Source organism: Rhincodon typus, chromosome 4 (genome assembly GCF_021869965.1).
Source record: "Rhincodon typus isolate 14 chromosome 4, sRhiTyp1.1, whole genome shotgun sequence".
Lineage (NCBI taxonomy): Eukaryota > Metazoa > Chordata > Chondrichthyes > Orectolobiformes > Rhincodontidae > Rhincodon > Rhincodon typus.
This window is the reverse complement of record NC_063335.1, coordinates 10449954-10475783: the sequence shown is the minus strand read 5'-3', so window position 1 is coordinate 10475783 and position 25830 is coordinate 10449954. Positions and strand designations below refer to the sequence as shown.

General features: G+C 40.3%; 1 protein-coding gene across 2 annotated transcripts in view; it reads left to right on the top strand.

Annotated features, from left to right (window-relative positions):
• reck (reversion-inducing-cysteine-rich protein with kazal motifs) overlaps nucleotides 1-25830 on the top strand; it is a 166182-nt gene that overhangs the window by 23246 nt on the left and 117106 nt on the right. For both annotated transcript variants that reach the window (XM_048596336.1, XM_048596337.1), the window contains 2 exons: nucleotides 7401-7485; nucleotides 15961-16019. In XM_048596336.1, coding sequence (XP_048452293.1) covers nucleotides 7413-7485; nucleotides 15961-16019 — 132 coding nt within the window. In that variant the 5' untranslated portion in view covers nucleotides 7401-7412. The remainder of the gene's footprint in view (nucleotides 1-7400; nucleotides 7486-15960; nucleotides 16020-25830) is intronic.

Here is a 25830-nt window from a genome sequence, read left to right as displayed (position 1 = left end):
TTAAACACACAAAATAGACTGGCAGCTGCTGGTATCTCCTTTTACTTTACCAGTTTTAAACAATAACGGATAAAATGTAGATAAATGTTGCGTTCATTTACATTCCACCCACTCTTGCTTATCTTATGTAGGCAGCATACTATCTTATCTTTAGGCAAGTGGCCTTGACAGCTGTGGTCGCAAGCTGTGGTTGACCCTTACCAGCTGTGGTTCTGCCCTCAGATTGCTGTGTGAACAGCTCACAAGGTTCTTTAATTCTTTTTCTGTTTTCTCAGAGTTCAAGAGAATTTTTGCTAATCCCACTTTTTAAACAGCTTTTCTCAGTGTAGTGCCATGTATAAAAATTATTGGCAAAGAAGAGCTATATATAAATATTTGTGACTTCCTGAACTTTGTATTCAAAACCAAGAGAGTATTCATGATTTAAGGCTCAGCAATTAGTATTGTCATTTTATTTAGCTTAGAAAATGTCTAAACACAGCTAACACAAAAAGGTTCCAGGCACTGGTCAAGAAAAGCTAGTAATTAACTTTGAAGATAACATTTTAAAGGAATGAGAGATGGAGCAACTGTATGTGGTTTAGGGAGGGAGCTGTAGAGTTCGGAACTAAGACAATTTTGGTGTCTGGTACCAATAATGGAGCAGATAGAATGGAGGGGAGCAAGGTTGGGTAACGCTCAGATGTACTGGGAACTTGACCTTCTGTGCACAATTTAGCAATGTAGGAAGAAACGAGGACAGATGTCTGGCACATGAGGCCATTTAACCCATCATAGTTCTGGAAATCAAAAAGTAGCTGTCCAGTTCAATTGCAGTTTCTGAGTGCAGTTTTTAATCTGTATCCTACAGCTTACAGAACTTGAGTATTTTCTTTTAAATACACTGATGACTTTTGTTCTCCTGCACTCCGGATGAGGAAAAAAATGCTCCTCAATTTTCTTCTAATACTTTGACCAATCACTTTACCTCTCTGTGCCTTCTGATTTGTTTGTTTGTTTCCATCCCTACTAAAATGTAGGTTCTTCCTGTTGACTTTCACTATACCTTTCCTTCACCCACCCCACCATCATTTCAGTACACCTCAATTAAATCTCGTGTCAGCCTCCCATGTTCCAAAGAAAACAATCCATTCAAACTTCATTCAAACTTAACTGATGGCCAAAATTCTCCATTCCAAGCAAAATCCTTGTATCCTCCAGATCTTCTACACCCTCTCTTAGTGTGATTACATATTTCCTATAATGTGATGCCTAGCTTTCATTGAATTTGCAAACTATATAGTCATCCCCCTTTGTATTTATGTCAAAGTTACTGTGTATTATGGAAATTCATTGATCCCATACAGATATGTGGAGAACCCCCACAACCTTCCAGTCACATGCACACCTGTTGACCTGTAAAAGATCGTTTCCTTTCACTGAACCAATTTTGGATCCAACTTGCCACTTTCTCTTAGATTCTGTGAGCTTTTAATTTTGATTGTACACATCTAGCACTTGCAGTTTTTATCCAGAAACTTTGTATCCACTCACTTCTCAGTCTTAATGATGTCATGTATTGAGACTAGCTGCTGCTCAAGCTCTGAAGCCTGTCCTGTAAAGAAGATTGTCCAGAACATGAGAAACATTCCACAGGCTCATATAAAATAAACCGAAAACTGTTACGGTGATCTGAAAAAAAAACAAAGTTCTTCAGAAAGTTCAGGTTTTGAAGAAGGCTCACTGGACTCAAACTGTTTTCACTCCGCAAGTGCTGCCAGACCTGCTGAGTTTCTCCAGCAATTTCGGTTTTTGATCCTGCAGGCCCAACATGGCACAGGATGAGTTCGTTGAGTTGGAGGTGCCCTATTGTGCCTCTATTTCTTCGTGTAATTGAATTTAAGAGAAATAACCTGAAGATTTACTAAATAAAGGCAATTAGCTGTCACCAATTTGTATCATAATGCTTGGGTCGTTTTAACCTGATTCTAAGACTCATGTTCACTCTGGCCTCATCTGCTCAAGTGCTTCACTCCCAAACTCCTTCAGATCTACACTGTTTGCCTCCAGGCTCAACTGTGTTATGATATCAATCCTTCAGTGTGTTTTGTTAGAATCCCTACGGTGTGGAAACAGGCCCTTTGGCCCAACAAGTCCACACCGACCCTTGGAGCATCCCACCTAATCTACACATTCCTGAACACTACAGGCAATTTAGCATGGCCAATCCACCTAACCTGCACATCTTTGGACTGTGGGAGGAAACCAGAGCACCCGGAGGAAACCCATGTAGTCACAGGGAGAATGTGCAAACTCCACACAGACAGTCGCCCGAGGGTGGGATTGAACCTGGGTCCCTGGCACTGTGAGGCAGCAGTGCTAACCACTGAGCCACCGTGCCGCCCTCAACACTTGTGTTCTACACTTTTAATATCCCCAACTTTTGTCTCCGATCATGCTCTTGCTGCTGAGGTGGTGTTGATGAATGTCGGTTGAGAACTCAGTTAGCCCAACATGTCAGTACTGTGTCCTTGCATTATTAACGCATTTCTTTTAAGTGGCTGCTTCTCTTTATTTAATACATTTCTGTAACTTCATCATTTTAGAACTTGGGGGGGATATTTTTAGAAATTAAGGAGTGATTTGATAGGTGGGATGGGAAGAAAGGTTGAGAACAAGTGAGTTTGTTTTAAGATTATATGTCTTCGGCAATCACTTGTTAAGGAGTATGATTGGCCACTTAGGAAATTCTGTGTCATTGGTCACGGGTACTGTGGGACCTTGTGTGGCTAATGAACCTGATCCTTGAGACTCATCTCCGAACACAAGTTTGGCAGGCGTTCCCAGGAAGTAAAATTAGTCTTTGGCCTTGATTGCTGGTATTTCTTTCTCAGGCTCCTTTTGCTGACTGGTGTTCTCGAAGAGCTGTATCCCTTCATGCAGGAGGTTCTTTCAAGTTGGTTTCTTCTGAGCAAGGGTCTCCCAGGCATTGATGACTGTGTTGTGTGAAAAGATAACATGCAAGTGATTTAGGATGACAATAGCTTGTCTTGAATTTGTATTTTTGTCTCGCATTGTTGAGTGTATCAACTGAAAGTAGTCTTGCAGAGTTCACAATTTCTTAAGACCCATTTATAGCAAGTCACTTTCCTTTAACAATATATTTTATAGTTATATATTTTATATGTTTAAATATTAAATCGAGGAAACAACTAATATGGTATTTTTCTGCATCAACACTATACAGTGAGATGGCATGGTGGCTCAGTGGAAGCACTGCTGCCTGACAGTGCCAAGGACCTGAGTTCGCTTCCAGCCTCAGGTGACTGGCGGATATTCTCCCCGTGTCTGCGTGGGTTTCTGCCGGGTGCTTTAGTTTCCTCCCACAGTCCAAAGATGTGCAAGTTAGGTGGATTGGCCATGCTAAATTACCCATCGTGTTCAGGGATGTGTAGGTTTGGTGTGTTAGCCATGGACAGTATAGGGCGGGTGGGATGGATCTGGTGGAATGCTTTTCGGTGGGGTGGTGTGGACTTGTTGGGCCAAATAGGCTGTTTCCACCCTGTGGGGATTCTATAAAATCTTGTAACCTTTGTGTTATACCACAGGACAAGTATACATGTATGATTTATGGTGATTGATGCGATACGTTGGCAAATGGTCTTTCACCTTTTTGGAGGCTTGCCTTTGCAACTTGTTCAGTCTGTTTTCTCCAGGATTTTTTCATATGGGTGTAAAATGACAAAGCAGTCAGTCAGTAGAGTGAACATATAGACAATATGTTCTGCAAACAGTAAATGATAAAAATTGACTTGTGTTAACACTGATACTGCCTCTTTTTAGTCATGATTCTCTGTAATATTTGGGATCTTAGATGACCTTCAGAATTTCTGACAAACCTGCAACTCAACTGAATTTATCCTTGATATTTCCAAATCCTGTACTAACTATAAAATGCACCTGATACCCTGAATCCTTCAAGTAGTTGATTTTAGACAATGTATATACTTTCTAGTTATTACCTTTATAATGAGCTAATTCAGCATGAATGACCTCATTGGCACCTGACTGTATGTCTAAACATTTGAATTTCGTTCATTTTAAACCATCAAATATTTGAATGGAATACTTTTGACTGAATTAATTTCTGAACTAAGGCAAGAACACAAATTCCATGAAGCAACAACTTCTTTCTATAAAGTGCAAAAGATAAGGCTAAAGCATTTATAGCAATCTTCAGCTAGAAATGCTGAGTTGATGATCCATCTCGGCCTCTTCCAGCGGTCCTCACCATTACAGATACGAGTCTTCAGCCAATTCATTTCACTCGACATGATATCAAGAAACAGTTGGAGACACTGGAGACTGCAAAGGTTATGGGCCTTGACTGCATTCTGGTAATAGTGCTGAAGACTTGTGCTCCAGAACTTGCCGTTCCACTAGCCAAGCACTTCCAGTACAGTTACAACACTGGCATCTATCCAACAACATGGAAATTGTCCAGGTATGTCCTGTACACAAAAAGTAGGAGAAATCCAACCTGGTCAGATACTGCTACATCAGTCTAATCCTGATCATCAGCAAAGCAATGGAAGGTGTCATCAACAGTGCTATGAAGCAGCACCTGCTCAGCAATAACCCGCTCAGTGATTCCCAGTTTGTGCTCTGTCAAAGCCACTATGCTCCTGACCTCATTATAGCCTTGCTTCAAACATGGACAAAAGAGCTGAATTCCAGAGGTGAGGTCAGAGTGACATCAAGGCTGCATTTTACCAAGTGTGACTTAGAAGGAGCCCTAGCAAAACTGGAATCAATGGGTATCGGGGACAAACTGGAGTCTTACCAGACACGTAGGAAGATGATCGTGGTTGTTGGAGTTCAGTCATCTCAGCTCCAGGACATCTCTGCAGGTTTTCCTCGGGCTAGTGTCCTCAGTCCAACCATCTTCAGCTGCTTCATCAATGACTTTCCCTCCATAATAAGATCAGAGTGGGGATGTTCATTGTGCAATCATCAATGTCCAGCAACATTCGCGATTCCATCGCAGGGCGCTAAAGAGGAGGAGTGCATAGTTAATGAGGTGGCTGGCAGAAAATAGTGTGAGAAATCTTACAGTGGCTCTCAGAGAAACCGTCAAGAAAAACTTACCAAAATTCATCCATGATCAAATGCAACAAGATCTAGAGCACATCCAGGATTGGGCCGACAAATGGCAAGTAACATTTGCGCCACACAAATGCCAGGCCATGGCCATCTCCAATAAGAGGCAATCTAATTACCACCCTTTGACATTCAGTGGTGCTACCATTGCTGAATCCCCCATTCTCAACACCTTTGGTGTTACCATTGATCAGAAATTCAGCTGGCCTCATCACATAAACACGGTGGTTACAAGAGCAGGCCAGAAGCTGGGAATACTGCGGCGAGTAACTCACTTCCGGACTCCTCAAAGCCTGTCCGTCAAAAACAAGGCACAAGTCAGGAGTGTGATTGAATACTCCCCACTTGCCTAGATGGGTGCAACTCCAACAGCACTCGAAGCTTGACACTATCCAGGATAAAGCCCACTTGATGGGCATCACATCCATGATTATCCACATTTCCACCAACGCTCAGTAATAACGACTTGTAGTATCGACATGATGCACTGCAGAAATTCACCACAGATCCTCAGACAGCACCTTCCAAACTCACAACTGCTTCCATCCAGAAGGACAAGGGCTGCAGATAGATGGGAACACCACCACCTGCAAGTTCCTCTTCAAGCCACTCACCGTCCTGATTTGGAAGTATATTGCCATTCCTTCACTGTTGTTGGGTCAAAATCCTGGAATTCCCTCCCTAATGGCATTGTGGGTTAACCTACAGCATGATGACTGCAGTGGATAAAGAAGGCAGCTCACCACCACCTTCTTGAGTGCAGCAAGGGACGGGCAACAAATGCTGGCCAACCAGCAATGTCCATTTCTGACAAGTGTATGAACAAAATAAAGTGTACTTTTCACAGAAGGAAACATTCAAAGGCAGTCTGCAGGAGCATTCTCAAATAAATTGTGACAGGAGCCATAAAAGGAGATAGCTTTTGGTCATCTGACTAAGTTTAAAAGTGGATGTTAAAGTAGTAAATTAAGATAGAGCGCGAATTTTAAAGCTTGGCGCCTAGGCACCTAAAAGCACAACCCATCCATTGGTGAAGGGATTAAAATTGGGGATGCACAAGAGACCAGAATTAGAGGAGTGTGGGCGTAATAAAAGAGATGGGGGAATGATGAGGCTGCAAAGGGTATGGGGGGAAAAAAAATGATTTTAAGATTCAAGACATTGACCAGGATCCGGTGTTAGTTAGCGAGCGCAAAGACATGGGTAGCAATGTGTTGGATGATCTCAAGCTTAATTAGGTCAGAACTGGCCAGGTGTGCATGTAAATAATTGAATTTAGAGGTAATGGAGACAAGAATAAGAGCTTCAGCAGTGGGTGAGCTGAGAATGGCCAAAATATCTGATTTCCATGAAAATGTAAGTACGTGATCTTAGTATGGCACAAACATGAAGTCAGAAACTAGTCTCGGGAGCAAATGTGACTAAGGTTATGAGCCAACTGAGTTCATATTCGGACTGTTGGTAAGGGATACGCTTGCTAGCTAAAGAATAGAGTGTGAAAGTAAATTTTTTTCAGATCCACTCCTGTTTAATTGAATGAAATTTATACCCTTCTGGTAATAGACGCCAGTTCTGATCAGAATCTATTCTGCAAACTCAACGCTGTTGCTTTATTTTCAAGAAGTTCACAAATCGCTTCGAGCATTTACCTTGGCAACTGGAATACTCTTAAATGGAGTCAAAGCATGTTATTTTGGTATTATTTATCTTTTATTTACTTCAACAGAAAAGCTGCACTCTTGTTATTGTTTTCTCTCATTGCTATTTTTACCTCACTGATCTGTGTTCAGGAAATCATTTCGACCGTTCCATTTCACAGTAAACTAGTGCTCTCTGGCCATCTCGTTTTGTTACAGATTCCAAACCATCTCTTTTAAAAACTTGGTGTACCTCAGTTGCAACTTGAAATTGACCCATTTCAATTTGTAAATTTTGCTGCAAAATAGAAATTAAGTGGTGACTGAGCCAGAGCTGTGATCAATAAAGCAAGTTGTCCTTTGCTCTTTAAAAAGACAGATCACATGAATTACATACCAATTTCAGACTTCTGCACTGCATTACAAAATATAACTCTTCTAACATAACATACAACATATCCTCCAATTTATTGTAAACATTGCTATTGGGTGAATTGTGTGAGAGAACTTTGGCATGATTTCATCCAGTATTATTGTATTTAAACTTGAAAGTGTGTGTAAAATATTAGAGGTAAACTCCTTTAAAAATGGCTAGTTTCTAATAACGCGTATCCTGTCTTGCAGTCACTTTTCCTCATGGCCTACAGCAGCACCCTAGCAGTTCCATTACTATTTTTGGCATTGAAGATCTTCAGATGTGGAGCTGAAGGTATGTGGTATTCTTGCATGGAATAGTTCGATATTGGCCTTGTACCTCCTATTTATAGCTTCCACTCATACTCTGGTAGTAAAGCCTGGACAAAGATGGACAGCATTGGAGAAGTCACGCTGTCTGTGTATTTGGTTTGGTTAAGTTGCTATGTTGCCATATACTACACACCAACGCTAACACCTCTTCTGAGAGTTCTTTATCATTCACTTTGGTTAAATCACAAATCAGAACTTGCCCCTTTTACTTTGAGTGCAACTAGAAAACTTATTCACAAGTGTTATAAAGCAGATTCTAACCACCCCACCCCTCCCCGTGGTGAACTAAAACCGAAACATCCAAAGAGGAGCACCTTGCCCCATAATCTGTAAAAAGGAGTACAAAAAATGGTGTAGCTTGCTCTTCAACAATTCTTAGCGGTTAAACAAAATAAATCCTTGACACTCACTTCCATTAAATATTAGTCGCACTCATATTAAAAAAGAAACAATTTAGCCTCTTGAAATTACAGCCGGATTACGTGTCTTCCAGAGTGTTCTGTGCCTTTTCAGTTGATTCCTCTGCCAGGAAGATTAACTAGTTGTGTTGTTGGTACCGTTGTTATTTAGATGGTGCTTTCTCTAAGACATAGAGGAGGCTGTGAGAGGCAGCGATTCTCTCGAGAGCTGAGGACAGTTAGCTCTGGTGGATGGCAGCTAACTCTGGGGTCTGTGCCTAACCGGCCCCTTGATAACATATCAATATTTCTTATCGTAGGATTGGTCCTATGTTGTCAAAACCATCAGACAAAAATTTAATAGGGTTTTGGTATCTAAGTACCTGGTTCAAATTGATTGGCTAAATTCAAACGCCTGTTGTGTTGGTAAAAGAGCTGCTGCTTGGCCTGCTAGCCTTACAGCCTTTCAATACAAGTGTTTCAATTTGGCTGCTCTGTGTATTTGCAAACTTTCAAGCTACTGCTCACAGACTTCTATTTTAAATCTCTAAGCACAGAAAAAGCACATGATATTTTAAAGGGGCCATGCAAAGCTTTCCCCCCCGAGCATTTTATAAACACTAAGTTCTAGCTTCCTGCCTCCCAATCTACAAGTCCTTTACCCAACTTCACAACACAGGTATAAATGCACGAAGTGCTGGAAAAACCTGGTAGACCAGGCAGCATCTGGGGAAAGAAAGAGTTTATGCTTTAGGTTGATGACCTATTGTAACTACTAACAAAAGAGTGAATCTGAGGGAGAGAGCAGGAAGAACAGAATTTCTGTGATGGAGCAGAGATGAAATAACAAGATGTCATAATACAACAGCCAAAGAGAGTGGAAATGGATATTCTGAAAAAACATAGTTGTCTTCAAAGTGAGGTATGAATTTCTAAATTAAAAAAAAAATCTGAAACAATGTGAAGTGATAAAGATAGAAACGAGACTGATCCAACCAAAACAGAAAGAAAATAAGATGGAAGCAGATGTAATAACCTAAAGCTGTTGAACCCTGTGTAGATTCTTGAAGACTGTAGAGTGCTGAGCCAGAATATAAGATCCGGTTCCTCAAGCTTATTTTGAACTTCATTGGAACACTAACACGCAATGGACAGAGCAATAAGTGTGAGAGCAAGATGGCAAATTAAAATGACAAGCAACCAGAAACATAAGGTGTTCTACAAAACACTCACCTGATTGTGCATTTGGACTGCACAGTGTTGAGGGGATTATAAATGGGCAATGAGCAAAGTTGCTAAACGGAAGGAAGTACAAGTAATTTTTCAATTGGGAAGTGTGTCTGGGGCCTTTGACAGTGAAGGAGGTAAAAGACAGAAGTTGCATGTTTTGCGCTTGCATGGAAAGATGCTGTGGGGAACTGAAGGGTGTTTAGATGACTAAGTAGTGGGCCTTCAGAGGGACATATTCCTTTGGAATATTCAGTGGGGAGTGAAGGTTATTTTATGCTAGAACTGGTGGAAAATGAAGAGGATAAACTTCAGACAATGGAGGCTGGTGAGGTGAAGTTGAGGGCACTGGAAGCCCTATCATGGTTCTGGGAAGGAGGAGGAGGGAGTGGGGGCATGTTTTGTGAAACGCATGGAACACATTGGGGGACCTTGTCAACCACACTAGATGGGAATCCTTAGTTGAAGACCGAAGATGATATTTTGGTTGTACTGGTGTGGAAGGTTGCATCATCAGCACAGATTTGACAGAAACAAATTGGGAGTATGGAATTGAGTGCTTACAGGAAGCAGTATGTGAGGAAGTATCATTCAGGTGGCTGTGGGATTTTGTGGTTTATAGTGAACTTTAGTGGGTAGCCAGTTTCCAGAAATAAAGATGGACAAGTTGATGAAGGGAGGGAAAATGTTAGGATGGACCAGATAAAGGTACGTGAAGGCTGGAAATTGGAAACACAATCAATAAAATATCCTTGATCATGGTGGGAGAGCAGGATGGGCATTATTACAGTTAGCACTGTACCAGAATAAAAAAGGGAGGTGAACCTGAACAGGATGGAGATAATCAATGTTCCCTGTGTCCCACAAGAGAAAGGCAGGCATAGCCAGGATCCAGATGATATCAAAGTGCTGGAGAAACTCCGGAAGTCTTGCAGCACATGTGGTGAGAGAGGCTTCAATTTTGAAGAGGAGCTGAAGGAGAAGTTGTGCAGAGTGAGTACAAGCTCAGCTAGGTGGTGTGGAGGACGGCCTAGGCTTCTGATCAAAAAAATGTTGAGAACCCCAAACTGTTCTGTTGGGGCTGGCACAGTAGAGGATTGGATGTGCAGAGTGACTGGGGGGCAGTTAAGGCTAGGAAACTGTTGAAATGATAGAGGGCAGCAAAAGAGTTGTGGATGTAGCTGGAGGGAAAAAATTTGAGAGCAAGTAGGAGGGAATAATTTCAGTGAAACTTGAACGGAAGGAGGCGGTGATGACAGTGTCACAGGGGCGGGAAGGAGGCAGCAGAGGATCCATAGCGTGATATAGTGAGGGAAGAGGTTTTGTCGGGAAAAAGACAAGGAGGCAACATTGGGAGAAGAGGACGAGGTGATGTTGTAGGGTGAGGAAGAGAAGGAAAAGGAGGCAGTGTTGTAAGGAAGAGGGGGTGGTGGCGGCATCAGGAGAAGAGGAGGTGGTGACCCGGAGGAGGAGAATGAGGCATTGTTGTTGGGTAGAAGCAGAGATTGCAACCAGCAATGATGATGCGGAGATTTTCCATGAGTGTGTACTTCATGGTTTTTTTCAGATCAAAACATTGTGGAAACAACCAATGAACAGGTTGTTCAAGACGGGGTACTGTGCAACGAGAGAATTAATTACAGTCTTGTTGTGATGTGTCCCTTCAGGAAGAGCAGCTATAATATGATAAAGATGAAGAGTGATGTAGTCAAATCTGAAACTAGGGTCCTGAATCCAAACGTGTAAGTATGAGGTGTGAATTGGCAAGGATGGATTTGGGAACCTTACTGAAGGGATTGACAGTATAACAAATGACATTTTTCATTCTTCATAGAGATCATAGAATCCATACAGTGTGGAAACAGACCCTTTGGCCCAACAAGTCTACACGGATCCTCAGAGTATCCCACCCAGACCCATCCCCCTATAACCCACTTAATTTACACATCCCTGAACACTTCGGGCAACTTAGCATGGCCAATCCACCTACCCTGCATATCTTTGGACTGTGGGAGGAAACCCACGCAGACATGGGGAGAATGTGCAAACTTCACACAGACAGTCGCCCGAGGGTGGAATCGAACCCGGGTCCCTGGTGCTTTGAGGCAACAGTGTTAACCACTGAGCCACCATGCCTTGTGCAAAAAATAAGAGAATTGACTCAATCATTGCCTTAGAAAAGAAATTAGGCATACTATTGGATCCAAAGAAGAGACATAAAATACCAGAAAAAGCAGCAAGACTAAGGATTGGGAACATTTTAAAATTCAACATAAGAGGACAAAAGTTTGATCAAGGAAGGGGGAAAATTAGTTTGAGTGTAAAATTGCAGGAAACATAGAAATGGAATAGAAGAAAAAGCTTCTTTAAATATGTGAAGAGAAAAAGATTAGTAAAGACAAGTGACTTATGACTGTAAGAGATTGACAAGGAAATTTAATTGAAGACAAAAATGGCAGAAGAATTGAAACACGTATTTTGGTTCTGTCTTCACAAAAGGGGGCACAAGTTGGCTCCCAGAGGTAATTTGTTGAGAGTAGGAATTGGAAGAAATCAGTGTTTGCATGTCCAAAAACTGAAAATATCCAAAAACTGGATGTCTTTTTGAAAGTGTATCAGCTTTGAGTATGGCATTAAGGCCCTTTGGAAGAAGACTTTGCTTGGCTCGAAAGGACCTCTCAATGGGTCTTTTTCCAATAGCCGGAACTCAGTGTTTCTACAGGTTTGTTTGGATCCATTTGGTCCCTTTTGGAATAGAACATCCCCTCTAGGTATGCTTGGGTCAAGCAAAGTATTTTTCCCCAGAGAGCTTGAATGGACCTGAAAACCTAAGTGGCAAGTGTAGCAACAAATGGAGACAAAGAATAATAAGTGCAGTGACAATGGGGGAAAAAAAAACTTACAGATGGTATCAGGTTTTCAATAAAGATATGGTGAACCCATACTCTACCAGACTAGCATACAGAGTTAAATGAATATTCTGCTTTTGGTTGTGAGATGATTAGTAAAAGATTTTAGAGGGAAAGGCAAGTGTATCTGAAAACTAGAAATATCCTTCATCTGAATAACAGTTGGTCCCAAGGTTTGCTGGTTTAAAGGATTCCTGACCTGTTACGAAGTTATGAATTAGTTAAAATTTCATTTGTTTAATTCACTGTCATTCTGATTTCAGGACTCCCTACCTTGAAGATGTCCTGTCTTCTACCTGGGTTTTCTGTTTGTCTCTATGTCCTTCCTTGACCTTCACTTCTGATCGACTTGGCCCTTCCTCTTTTTTTTCCATTAGTATGACATGCATCAAATTTTCACGATTCTTCAGTTCCCAAGAAGAGTCATATTGGACTGGAAGCAATAACCCTATTTCTCCCTTCATGGATGCTGCAGGATCTGATGAATTTCTCCTGTACTAAGTTTCAGTGTTACTGAAGTAAAAACATTCATGTTCAGATCTTTCCTTATCTTGAATGGCTCTTGCACAATGTCATGTGGAAAGGTTGTTTCCCCTTGTGTACAGTTTGGGACCAGAATATGTAATCTCAGAATAAGGAGTTGCCTGTTTAAGACAGATGAAGAGCAATTTCCTCTTTGAGGACCATGTCAAAAGCTGTTGAGGCTGAGTTCTTAAGTACATTCAAGGTTGAGATAGTCTGATTTTTAATCTGTAAGGGAATTAAGGGTTATGAGGCAAAGGAAGGAAAATGGAGTTGCGAATAATCAGATCAGCCATGATCTCGTTGAATGGTGAAGCAGACTCGATGTGCTGAATGGCCTTACTTCTGCTGTTATCTCTTTTTGACCATATTGATTTTCCCCTGTTAGTGCTTATGCCAAATCTGGATTTGCACATTTTGGCATCCTGTTCGATACAGAACTGCATGTTTTAGCTGCAGTCAGGATTGCTTTCTTTCATTTTTAGAATGCTGCTATCTTTGTACTTCTGTGTCTCTCTTCTTACCACAAAAACTCAATATCCACTCTAAATGATTTCATTGCTTTTTGCCCTACATTAAGCATTCCTGAATAGAGTACAACTTCAACTGTACCTTGAATCTTTTCCCTGATAGTGTTTTTTTTTGTAACATGTTGTGACTCAAAGCTGACACACATTTATTTTGTAATGAATCCTTAAAAGATATTGAAAACAACAGTGTTTTTATTTCAGAGATAGTAGGAACTGCAGATGCTGGAGAATCTGAGATGACAAGGTGTAGAGCTGGATGAACACAGCAGGAAGGCTGACGTTTCGGGCCTAGACCTTTCTTAAGAAGGGTCTAGGCCCGAAACGTCAGCCTTCCTGCTCCTCTGATGCTGCTTGGCCTGCTGTGTTCATCCAGCTCTACACCTTGTTATCTCAGTGTTTTTATTTACTGGTTACAGCTGAACTTTCATTTGGTGCTAGTTATAGTTGCAGGGGTGTCCTCAGGATCCTGAGTTGTGTGTCAACATAGTAGATGTGGATCTTGTTTTTGAATAGTCCTCTTGCATTTTGAAAATATCTTTTGCTTGAATTGTAATGCTCATTGGGTAGCTCAAATAATTGGATACACTTGGGGCTATTACAATGTTGTACGCGTGAGATCCACTTAAGAGACACTGGTAATTGAAGTGTTTGAAATTTAAGATGCAGCCTGTTAAAGCTACAGTTAATGTTGATAACTTCTTATTTAGCTTTCTTTGAAAGCAAATGCCACTAGCTTTTTCTAGTATCCACAATATGACAACATGCTTTTATATATCTTTTTAATGTTTTTAAAAATAGTGAGCTCCAAAGGACCTCACTGGCATTCTGAAAATTATTGCTTTTTTGAAGGAGAAAATTGGGAGGGTGTCTAAAAGCTATGTTGCAAAGAACTTTTCAGAAGCGTTTTAACAGGTGCTGCCTGTCGCCCTGGAGAATAGAGAAAGATTTACAAGGATGTTGCCAGGATTGGAGAGTTTGAGCTATAGGGAGAGGCTGAATAGCCTGGGGCTATTTTCTCTGGAGCATTGGAGGCTGAGGGGTGACCTTGGCATCGATAGGGTTCACAGTCAAGGTCTTGTCCCCAGGATAGGGGAGCCCAAAACTAGAGGGCATAGGTTTAAGGTGAGAAGGGAAAGATTTAAAAGGGACCTAAGAGGCAACATTTTCATGCAGAGGAAGGTGTGTGTATGAAATGAACTGCCAGCTGGAAGCTGATACAATTACAACATTTAAGAGGCATCTGGATGGGTATATGAATAGGAAGGGTTTGGGGGGATACGGGACAAATGGTGGCAAATGGGACTAGATTAATTTAGGCTATTTGGTCGTCATGGAAGAGTTGGACCGAAAGGTCTGTTTCCTTCCATCTTTATGACACTATAACTCGCTGGTTTAATTCTATATCTTTTTGGCTTACTCTGGGCAAAAAGTGTAGATGATTAAACGTATTACCATTAAAATATTTCTACAGAGTACATGAAAATAATACTGATATGCCATCAGATGCTTTGGACAGCATTTTTATTTTATAGAATGGCTCTCCAAATCTTCTAACCCTTAACAAGAACTATCCTTTTAAAATATTTCCTTGTTTATTTGTAAAGTGATTTATGCATTCTCTTAAAAAAAAATTGTTGCTAGCTGTTCTAATAAAGTACAATATGCTTGAAGAACCACCTTTTGCCAAAGACTGTGCATACATTGTCTATTTTCCTACACTTCCATTTTTTTTTCCATAATCCCAGCGTTTGCAGTATTTTGTTCATCAGCTATTTTATCTGTTAGAAGTATGCTTAATCATTAGATGACTGCTTTTAATAATGAACCATTTATTGATGTTGTAAAAGAAATTATATTTGTCGATGTTTGTTATTTCATATTTGGTTACAGAGTATTGTTTGTTCTTTTTACCTATGACTTAATAGCATTGTGATTGATTGTAAATTCCAAAGTGTGGCAGCCAGACTTGGCCTCCAGTAGTTTGGAAAGAAACAAACTTGCAAAGTAGCATACAACTGTCCATATTGGTGCCCTTGCTTAATCTGTAAACATATTAAAGATCTTTCACAGGCCTTCTCAAAGTCCTGAAATGGTCCAAATCCACATTGCTGCTTAACTTTCATTGGTGTGCTTGAGCTGATTTTATTCCTCTGCAAAGGAAAAAGTCTAGAAAACACAGAGCACCAAATGTAATATTACACTTCAGTATACTGCAGTTTTCATTATTTTTAAACTAATTTAAACTGCCTTAATCTTCTGAAGGAATTTATTTATTTTCAAAAGTCTATTACAGATATCCCAACAGCAAACTGAACTGTGAATGTAAGGCCAAACTTAAGGAAAATCATAGATCAGAATGGATTTATCATCTCTACAATTAACTGGAAACTGAATGAGTTACCAGTTAAAACAATTAGCAACTAAATCCTGGCCAACTTGAGAATTGTATTTAAGGCAGAACACTCTTTTTAAGTGTGATTTATATATAATGTATAAATAAACTGACACACTTCAAAACGTCTAATTATTGCCAACCCATGTATATGCTAAATATGTTTATCACTTGCATAACTGCTTACCATTAATGTTGTTTACACTTATTATCTATGATGCACGCAATATTAATCTTTCGTGTAAAGTTCATTGTGGTTGGAAAGGGAGAAGACTGAATTATTTTTGCATTTGACCATGTGAAATTCATGGTTATTAACAGTTTCTTTTGTATATCGAAATCATTGGAAGGTCTAATTGAACTGATATTGAAACAACAGTGTACATATCGAAACTGTAACGAGCATTTAACCTAATGTACCCTCGCATTTAACATTCCATCTTTTTTTTACTTTTGCAGAAGTATCGTGTTGTTATCAAGCAAGGGAGTATCCAATTTGCAGAGATGCCTGTGATCAGGTATAACCTTTGAGTTTTTTTTTTAAACTATTAATGAGATGAGTTTTAGAAGATTTAGGCAATTGCGATTGAAACAGTGGATGGATGATTATCAATTGGTTTTCTCTTCCGTGCTGCTGATTTCCTCCCTTGCTTATGTTTCTGCTTCTGGTTGTTCCTTAACTCCATGTTTTGCAGTGTCATTACATCTATACATTTCAGAAAGGTAAATTTCTGTGCCTCACTCTCCTTCCAACATACCTCATTAGATGCATATGAACAAGGATCAGGAGTAGGATCAGCCTGTCAAGCCTGCTCCACCAATTAATGAGATCACAGTAGATCTGATAACCTCAAATTCACACTCTTGATTACCTCAGCCACCTTTCACTCCCATGATTATCAAGAACCTATTAACCTCTGCCTTAGAAACATACAGGTGGATACAGGCAGATTAAAGTAGTGGTAAAATAGGTCCATGGCACCTATTTTAATACTACTCTAATCTGCCTGTATGTTACTTTATAGCCTGATAGAAACAAACTTTTGGTACGTCAGTGAACTTCAACATTGTAATCATATTCAAGTAATAGAATCATAGAATCCCGCTGGTGTAGAAACTGACAGTTCGACCCACTGCATCCACATTGATCCTCCTGCTCCTGTACTTAAATCCCTGTGCTACAGAGGCTAGAATAACATTCACCTTCTTAACCACTTGTGGCTCTTATGTTCAGTGACTGGTCTGCAAGAATACCCAGGTCTCGTTGCACATCCATCTTTGCCAATCCGTTGCCATTCAGATAATTTCCCTTCCTTTTATTGCTTCCAAATTTCAAATTTATCCACATTATACTTCATCTGCCATGTATCTGCCCATTCACTCAGCTTGTCCAAATCACACTGAAGCATCCTCCTCATAGACCACTTTCCTGCCCAGTTTTGTGTCATCTGCCAACTTGGCGATATTAGATTTAGTTTTAAAAAAAACCCGAAAGAACTGTAGATGCTGTAAATCAGGAACAAAAACAAAGTTGCTGGAAAAACTCAGCAGGTCTGGCAGTATCTGTGAAGGGAAAAAACAGAGTTAACGTTTCAGGTCTGGTGACCCTTCCTCAGAATAATTTCAGATCGCCTTGATGGTATAGATTGTGGTTGAATACAGTTCTCTGCTGCTGATGGTGATCTTTGCAGCTGCCTTGTTTTGAGTTGCTAGATCTGCTTGAAATATGTCCCATTTAATGTGATGGTAGTACCATTGAAAATTAAGCGAGGATATCCTCAATGACTTTGGTCAATGCCAACTGATGCTGTCATGGACGTGCACGGCTGCACCAGGTAGATTTGTTGAAATTTGTTAAATTTTAAATGTACATTTAATGTTTTTTTCCAGTTTTAATGAAAATTCATTGATTTGAAGTTTTGAGTGTTCAAGTATTTCTCCCTCCATGGATCATACTGGACCTGGGGATTTTGAACATTTTCTGTTTTTAGTTCAGTTTTCCAGTATCTTCTGTAATTTTTTTTAAGGATTCATTCATATTCCTTCATAAAGGGAAGAGGTTCAATGGGCTGAGCAACCTTCTTCGATTCCTATATCACATCCCAATATTGAATACATCTCTCTCTCTTGGATTCTGACTGGCAATTAACTCTGCTCTGGAGTTCGTTTTTTTTTCCCTGTGTCCTTATAATATTATTTCAGAACTGCTGTTTGTTTTCTTCACTCATGTCCACAAATGGATAAAATACAGATCATCCTATGCATTTCTTTCTACCTAATGCTAATGCACGCAATCCCATAGAATGTTTGAGTGTGGGTCAGTTTGGTTGTTTATGTCTGCATGAGTTCTTTTGGCCAAAGGTTAGAGGCACATTCATGACTCATTTTGTAAGGGCTACATTTGTTAGTATTTAAATATTTTCCAAAGTACATTCTACTTCAAAGAAAGATGTTTTGAAGCAAAATTGAGTCCAGATGCCTTGTTCAATCTAAATGAGATGTTGCAGTTTTGATTGCACGTAGGCCCTAATTTCTTTTATTTTCCAGCAAATGTCAGATAAATTTTATTTAATTCATTGTTAATAATTTTTACTTTGTATTTTAACTCACATGGACCTCATGTTCCCAGAAATTGTATTTCCTACACCTCATGCTCGGATATGGATGACTTGACAGGCTATTCTATATTTGGCTTGAGCTTTCCTTAACTTTACATTGATTACATGTGTGCTGAGATCTGGTGTATCATTTCAGCCTTTGATAATTGGGTCTGAAGTTGGATCCAAAATCAAAGTACATCCTTGAGGCTGACTTTTGATGAATCTGTCCAAAAAGCAAATTAGGATTTAATTTTTAGACTTGTCAAATTTCCACTTAATTTATGAAGATCTCGATATTTTTTAAAAGTGAGACTTATGTGGTTTAGAATTACAAAAATCTTTTGACAACTTTCTAAAGTATGTATTTTTGCCACAATAAATAAGCAATGATCTTTCTTTATGGAAGTGTTAACCTATCGCTCAAAATGATACAAGGTGCAGGGATCGGTGTTGGGACTGCAATTATTTACAATTTATATAGATGATTTGGAGCTGGGGACCACGTGTAGGGTGTCAAAGTTTGCAGGTGACACTAAGATGAGTGGCAAAGCAAAGTGTGCAGAGGACTGTGAAACTTTGCAGAGGAACATAGATACATTGAGTGAGTGGGCAAAGGTCTGGCAGATGGAATACAATGTAAATAAATGTGAAGTCATACATTTTGGTAGGACTAATAGTAAAAAGGATTATTACTTGAATGGTAAAAAGTTGCAGCATGCTGCTATGCAGAGGGACCTGGGTGTCCTTGTGCATGAATCACAGAAGGTAGGTCTGCAGGTACAACAAGTAATTAGGAAGGCAAATGGAATTTTGTCCTTCATTGCTAAAGGGATTGAAATAAAAAGCAGAGAGGTTATGTTGCAGCTGTACAAGGTGCTGGTGAGGCCACACCTGGAGTACTGTGTGCAGTTTTGGTCTCCTTACTTGAGAAAGGATGTACTGGCACTGGAGGGGGGTGCAAAGGAGGTTCACTAGGTTGATTCCAGAGTTGAGGGGGTTGGCTTATGAGAAGAGACTGAGTAGATTGGGATTATATTCATTGGAATTCAGAAGATTGAGGGGTGATCTTATAGAAACATTTAAAATTATGAAGGGAATAGATAAGATAGAAGTAGAGAGGATGTTTCCACTGGCAGGTGAAGCTAGGACAAGAGGGCATAGCCTCAAGATTAGAGGGAGCAGATTTAGGACTGAACTGAGAAGGAATTTCTTCACCCAGAGGGTTGTTAATCTATGGAATTCCTTGCCCAGTGAAGTAGTTGACGCTATTTCAGTAAACGCTTTTGAAAAAAAGGTAGATTTTTTTTGAACAATAAAGGAATTAAGGGATACGGTGAGAACGCGGGTAAGTGGATCTGAGTCCACGAAAGGATCAGCCATGATCTTATTGAATGGCGGAACAGGCTCGAAGGGCCAGACGGCCTACTCCTGCTCCTAGTTCTTATGTTCTTATGTTCTTATAATAAAAATAAATCATCATTAAACATGGTAATAAACTCTGTTCCCTGATTATCAGTCTTCACCTGTGGGTTGAAAAGACTGCATTGTTTTCTACAATACCACCTTGAGTGTATCAATAGGCTACAGTTTCAGCGGACACACACTGCACAAGCAATCACAGTGAATGTGACTTTTTTTACAAGCTGCTTTTTATTACCCTCATCGCCACTAGCAATCTCTCATGCAATTCTGTTACCATTGTACGTTTTTAAAAAAAGTATTGCCTGTTTCCATTGGTGTTGTCAACTCGAGAATTTGAGTCGTGTTGAATGCTAGTCAGTTGCTGCCACACTCCTGTTGTTTCAATTGCTGCCTCTTCACCACCCACATGCTGCTCAATAGTTGCCTTCTTGTTACCCCACTCCAAAATTTAAGCTATCACCCACTGCCTTACTCACTGTCTCTGCATGAGCATAGTGGTAAGCTGGATGGCAAGGGGACACAACGGGGCAGGGAGAGAAGGAGGCAGTGACAAAAGTTGGGGTCTGAGAAGGGAGCAGATGGCTGCGAGTGAACCATAGAATGAGAGGTAACAATAAGTGGAACATACAGATGTCAGTGACACCAACATCCTGGTGTGGGTGCACAGTGATGATGTCAATGGTAATATTTTCCTGTTCTAGTACTATAGTGGAAGATAATGGTATTAATTGGAATGTAGGAATGTATATTCAATTTCTCACATTTGCTGTCTCTTCGATTCCTTTGAAAGAAATGTTCATGTCTCTGTTGCTGTCTTGCATTTCATTATAGTAAGCTTAGAATGATGGTCGCAGAGGTTAGGCATCTGATTTCCTTGCACTTTGATAACATTTATCATGTTTCTGGAGGTAAATTTTCTTTTTAACACTGTTTAGATGTTCTAGAAATGAAGGAGCAAATAATATTTGATGGCCAAGATGGCAGTGGAGTAGGGCATCTGTGTCAAGGCTCATCCAAAACCACTGCTTTTTTTTTTCTTTCTTTATCACCGCTCTCTTATTTTATTTTACTTACTTAACTTGTCCTGAGCTTGGACAGCATCAGTGGTGAAAGCTCAGCGCACGGACTTCAACTGGACCCAGGGCAGGGACCTCGGGTAGTCTTGAGTCAGGTCCAGGGTGTGGTCCATGACGGGCTCAGCATGGAGGAGAGTGAGCCCCTACTTACTTTTCTGAAGCAAACACACTACCTGAAATTGATGGCTGCTACATCGGCAGAGGCAAGGTTAACCTAGCAGCAAAAGATGGCATCTGAGGTATAGTGGCTTCGTTTGTTGATTGGGTCTGGCAGTGGCGAAGCAGTGGTGCAAGGGCATCACTGCAACATCGACGAGGTGGGCCCAGCAGCGAGAGGTGTGACTCTGATGTTGGTGGATCCAGTGCAGGGTGAGGTGGTGGCAGAGGAGTATCGGCCCAGTGTCAAAGATGGCACCTGAGGATTGGCAGCTTTGATTGTTGGGTCCAGTATAGATGGCAGCGAGGAAGTTGTGGAGGATGGCAGCACAGGCATCGTTGACAGTGATGAGCTGAATCAGGACTAATGAACTCTCTTCAAGCTATGTCTTTCTTTTTTTTTCCCCTTATTGTTAAATTATTCAAAACGGCGTCGTTTCATGGCAATAAGTGAAAGCTTTTTGCTGTATTTTATTGTATGTTTGCTGTAAAGTACATGTGACAGTAAAATCAAAATCAAAATATTTATACCATTTTTACTTTTGATGGACATTTTATTATTTGCTTGTTGTAGCAAGCTATGTAACTCCGACTAGATCTTGCAAGCTGTGTTCTTTTGATGTTACAAGCCAAAGTATCTGTTTTGGCACTCTCATCTTGAGCATGGCCTTGTTTTCTTTGGATGTGATTGCTGTTCCATATCAACTGCTAGTATGGTTTTTCCCCTTGCCAAAAATTTTTAAGCATTAGTAAGTCAGTGTTTGAAGGTTATAACAGCTGAATGTTTCTTTGAAAATATGAAATGGTCTGAGAAATTTAGTTTTGGCTCATTATTACAAAACTGTTGACAATTTTTATCAATGTCCATATAATCACTGTTTCTCTTTGACATTCAATAGCATTATAATTGCTGAATCTACTGTCATCATTACCTTTGATGCCTATATCCTTTTGATATATCCTGTATCTTGAGCCATTTCTTTATCAATTAGAGTGAACCAGTTTGTTGAAAATTGGTATCTCTATTGCCAGGGACTTTAGAAGGAGGTCAAGATGGATCGTCCAGTCGGCAGATAGATGAAAATGTCCAGCCTAGTGTTTTGCACCTGTGTACCTGGCTCCCTCACATTTGAGAATCGGGATGTTTGTGGAACCCCCTCCTCTAGTTAGGACTATAGCGTTTTGACCTGATCTGTTGACAGTAAAATCATTCAGTTGCTGTTTAGTTTACATGAAATCCTATAGCCTCACGAGATTGCTACTACCTTTTTTAGATATTTCTGATGGTCCTCCTGGCATGCTTTGCTGCACCCTTCATTGAACTCGGTGATAATGGTAATATGATGGATATGCCATTGCAACTGTAGATTGTAGTTGAGTACTGTTATACTGCTGATAGCCCATAGTGCATAGTTTTGAGCAGCTACATTTGTTCTCAGTCTATCCCATTTGCTCCGGTTGCAGTGCCATACGGAATGAATAATAGGGGGTGGCTCAGTGGTTAGCACAGCTGCCTCACAGCACCAGGAGCCCAGGTTGCTTCCACCCTTGGGCAACTGTGCAAACTCCACAAAGACATGTTTACATGGGTTTCCTCCCACACTCGAAAGATGTCCAGACTGGGTGGATTAGTCATGGGAATTCAGGGTTACAGGCATAAGGTAGGGGGTTGGGTTTGGGTCTGAGTGGGATGCTCTTCGGATGGGCCAAATGGTTTGCTTCCATACAAAATTTCTATGAATAGGACCCTCATTATGAAGGGACTCCATAAGGAGTTTAGTTACTCCTTCCAATATTGTTGGCTCCTTGTTCAAATATATCCAAATGTAAGTTATTTAACATTTTATTTTGGGTTCTTTTGTATTTGAAGAGCTCACTGTGGACAGATGCATTTGCATCAGGTAGATTGGTTACGATGAGGTCAAGTAGATTTTTACCTCTTGTCAGTTCCCTCACTAGCTCTTGCAGGCCCAGTTTGGCAGCTATAACCTTGAAGCTTTAACCAGTTCAGTCAGTAGTAGTGCTACCAAGCCATTCTTCATGGTGGGCTTTGAAATTCTCGCACTGGGAATACATTCTGACCCCCTCCTTCAGAACAGCTTCCATGCAGTACTCAATATGGAATACTGATTCTCGTTTTGCAGGAGGGTTGTGTTGGTAATTGAAAGAAGGCATCAAATCAAAAATAGGCAAAGAAGTCATGAGACTTCACGGGACTTGGAGTCCGAATTCCCAAGGCGACACCCTTCCAACCTCTATATTTGTGTGTTACTACTTCTGTTATGTTTGACCAGCTAGTTGGATAGGACATTACCAGCAATCATGATGGAGGCGTCTAGGACGTGGGCTATAAGGCATAATTTAGTGAATCAAGTTTAATTAGTCTGTAATTCAGCTTTACCAATTTAACACATCCCTGTTAAGGAGGATATGGAGTGTGTGCCATTTTCAATTCCAGTGCCTAGATTGATGCACGTTAATCTGTCCAGTTGTATTCTTTTTTGTTTTCTGCAGCAATTTGGTACAACTAAATGGTGTGCTGGAGTGTTGCAAATTATATTTTGGAGTGTACCATGCTGTCTGGAGTGGTATTTAAATCCAGTCTAGGTAAGGTCAGCAAATTTCTTTGCCTGAAGGACATCGCTAAATCAGATGGGTTTTTACAACGATCTCATAGTCATTGTTGGTGAATTCACCTTACAGCTGCAGATTTATTAATTAATTTGGATTCAAATTCCACGAATGACTGGGGTCACAAGAAGTTTTGATATATGTTGTGGGATTTCCCTCATTTTCTGTTTATATTTTATATTTTCAGCATCTCCATTATTTTACTTCGTAAACTTTCCAGCTGTTACTTTTACATCAGCTATCATTATAAGGATGAGACCAGGACCCTCGTATCGCGCAGTGACAGCATCCTTGTCCCTGGACTGGGAGGCCTGGGTTCAAGTTCCACCTGCTCCAGAGGTGTGTAATAACATCTCTGAACAGGTTGATTGCCAGTCTCATCCTTATAGTTATTTTCTAAATTGTTGCACTGTAGCTAGGCCTTCATTCCAAGAAATATTCTAGAGTAATATGAATAGCAAAATAATCAAGAATTAGAAGGGGAAGTCCCTGCTGAACAAACCTCTGACCACTTTGCAAAGGTCTCGGATAAATTGTACTCTGTATGGAATTTAACAAAGTAATAGACAATAGGTTGATATCCATGATTAAGATCCATGGGATTTGGGGTAATATATCTGAACATGGATTGAGAATAGATGATTAGTTAATTGAACTTGCCAGTTGACTTGCTAAAAGGATAGGTTGATAAATTGCGTGCATCCAGTTCTTTCAATGTAGCGCTCCAGCCTTGGAATCTAATAGGAATCTGCCTTTGGTACCACGTTGACTTTAAAACAATCTTTGTGACCCATCTGTTCATCACCATCATGGTATGTGAGCTACAGCTACTGTGACTTTGTATAAAAGGTCATTGTTCATCAGGAACTTGAGCTCATCTCTCTGTAACGAGTGTGTTCTGATGTTGTTCTATGAATAAGTGTTACACTTCAATGGGGTAGCATGATGGAAGTCCAGTCATTCTATTCCTGGAGCCATGATAAAAGTTAAGTTTTGTAAATGAACATAAAATTCCCCAATTTACCAGTCGTTTAGACCCAGGATGACAAAGCATGGACCAGGTTTCTGTACTTAACAAGAATGACTACGCCTTACACATAAATAGATTCTAGCTACAAATAAACAATCATGAACTGTTGACATATAACTCTACTTGTTAAAAATCTGATCACGTCATAAAACTCCTCTCATACACAGACAGACGCACCAGGCGGAGCAGACTCGATGGGCCAAGTGGCTTAATTTCTGCTCCTATGTCTTATGTCTTGTGGTCTAAAATGGTGGATGGAGAGTTTGAGAAGGCAATGGTTCCTGTCCACAATGCATTGCAATGATCATTTTGGCTGGTCAGGACCTGCTGCTCCTTGATCTTCCTTCTCCAGGTACTTTCATTTGCTTGCAGGAGGCGCAAGGAGACTGGTTACAATGTTGCTGTCATATTGGTTAAACGCCATGGCTTACTGCAACTGATGAGAGGAAATAAATTGGATTTCTTCAGGCTTGAGGTGCTTTTCTTTATGTATTCCTGGCCAATGAAAATGTATTTTAGCCTGTACTATTAATACCTAAGTAACCTTCCATTGGAATTTTGTGAGACACTCATAAAATGTTTTTGCAGATGGGATTCCTTGGCTGGTGTTTGAGATGGTCTCCATTTCCTTTATTTTATTTTATTTTTATTTTATTTGATCATGGAATGTGCGCATTGCTGGCTAAGTAGACATTTATTGTCTGTCCCTAATTAAGAGCCAACCACACTGCTGTGGGTCTGGAGTCAAATGCACACCAGACCAAGAAAAGACAAGAGATTTCCTTCCCTAAAGTGTGTCAGTGAACTAGATGAGTTTTTATAACAACCAACTGTGGTAACAGGGTCACCATTAGGCTAGCTGTTTATTCCAGCCCTTTTGTTTTGTATTGAATTCAAATTTCACCATCAGTCATGGTGGGATTCAAATCCATGTCCCCAAAGTATTAGCCTGGCATTCTGGATTATTAAAATAAATCTTGACAGTGTTTCTGTATTATTCCATCATTATGATTTGCTTTACAATATATTTTTTTTTCTCTCTCTAACTTCAGTGATTGTAACCGGGGATCCTACAGCATTTCCTTTTCTCCTATAAATTCTACAAATTTCTAATTAGGCTTCTTTGTTGCAGTTCAAAATTTTAATTAATATACTGGAGGAGCTAGCTCATAAATGTTGCATATTGCTTTTTAACAGCTTCGTAGCCTCCAGATTGTTCTTTTGTGCAAATTACGTATAGCTTTCCCTGTCGCAACAGTCTTTAACATTGTTTCAGGGATAGTAGGAACTGCAGATGCTGGAGAATCTGCGATAACAAGGTGTAGAGCTGGATGAACACAGCGGGCCAAGCAGCATCAGAGGAGCAGGAAGGCTGACGTTTCGGGCCTAGAGGGTCTAGGCCCGAAACGTCAGC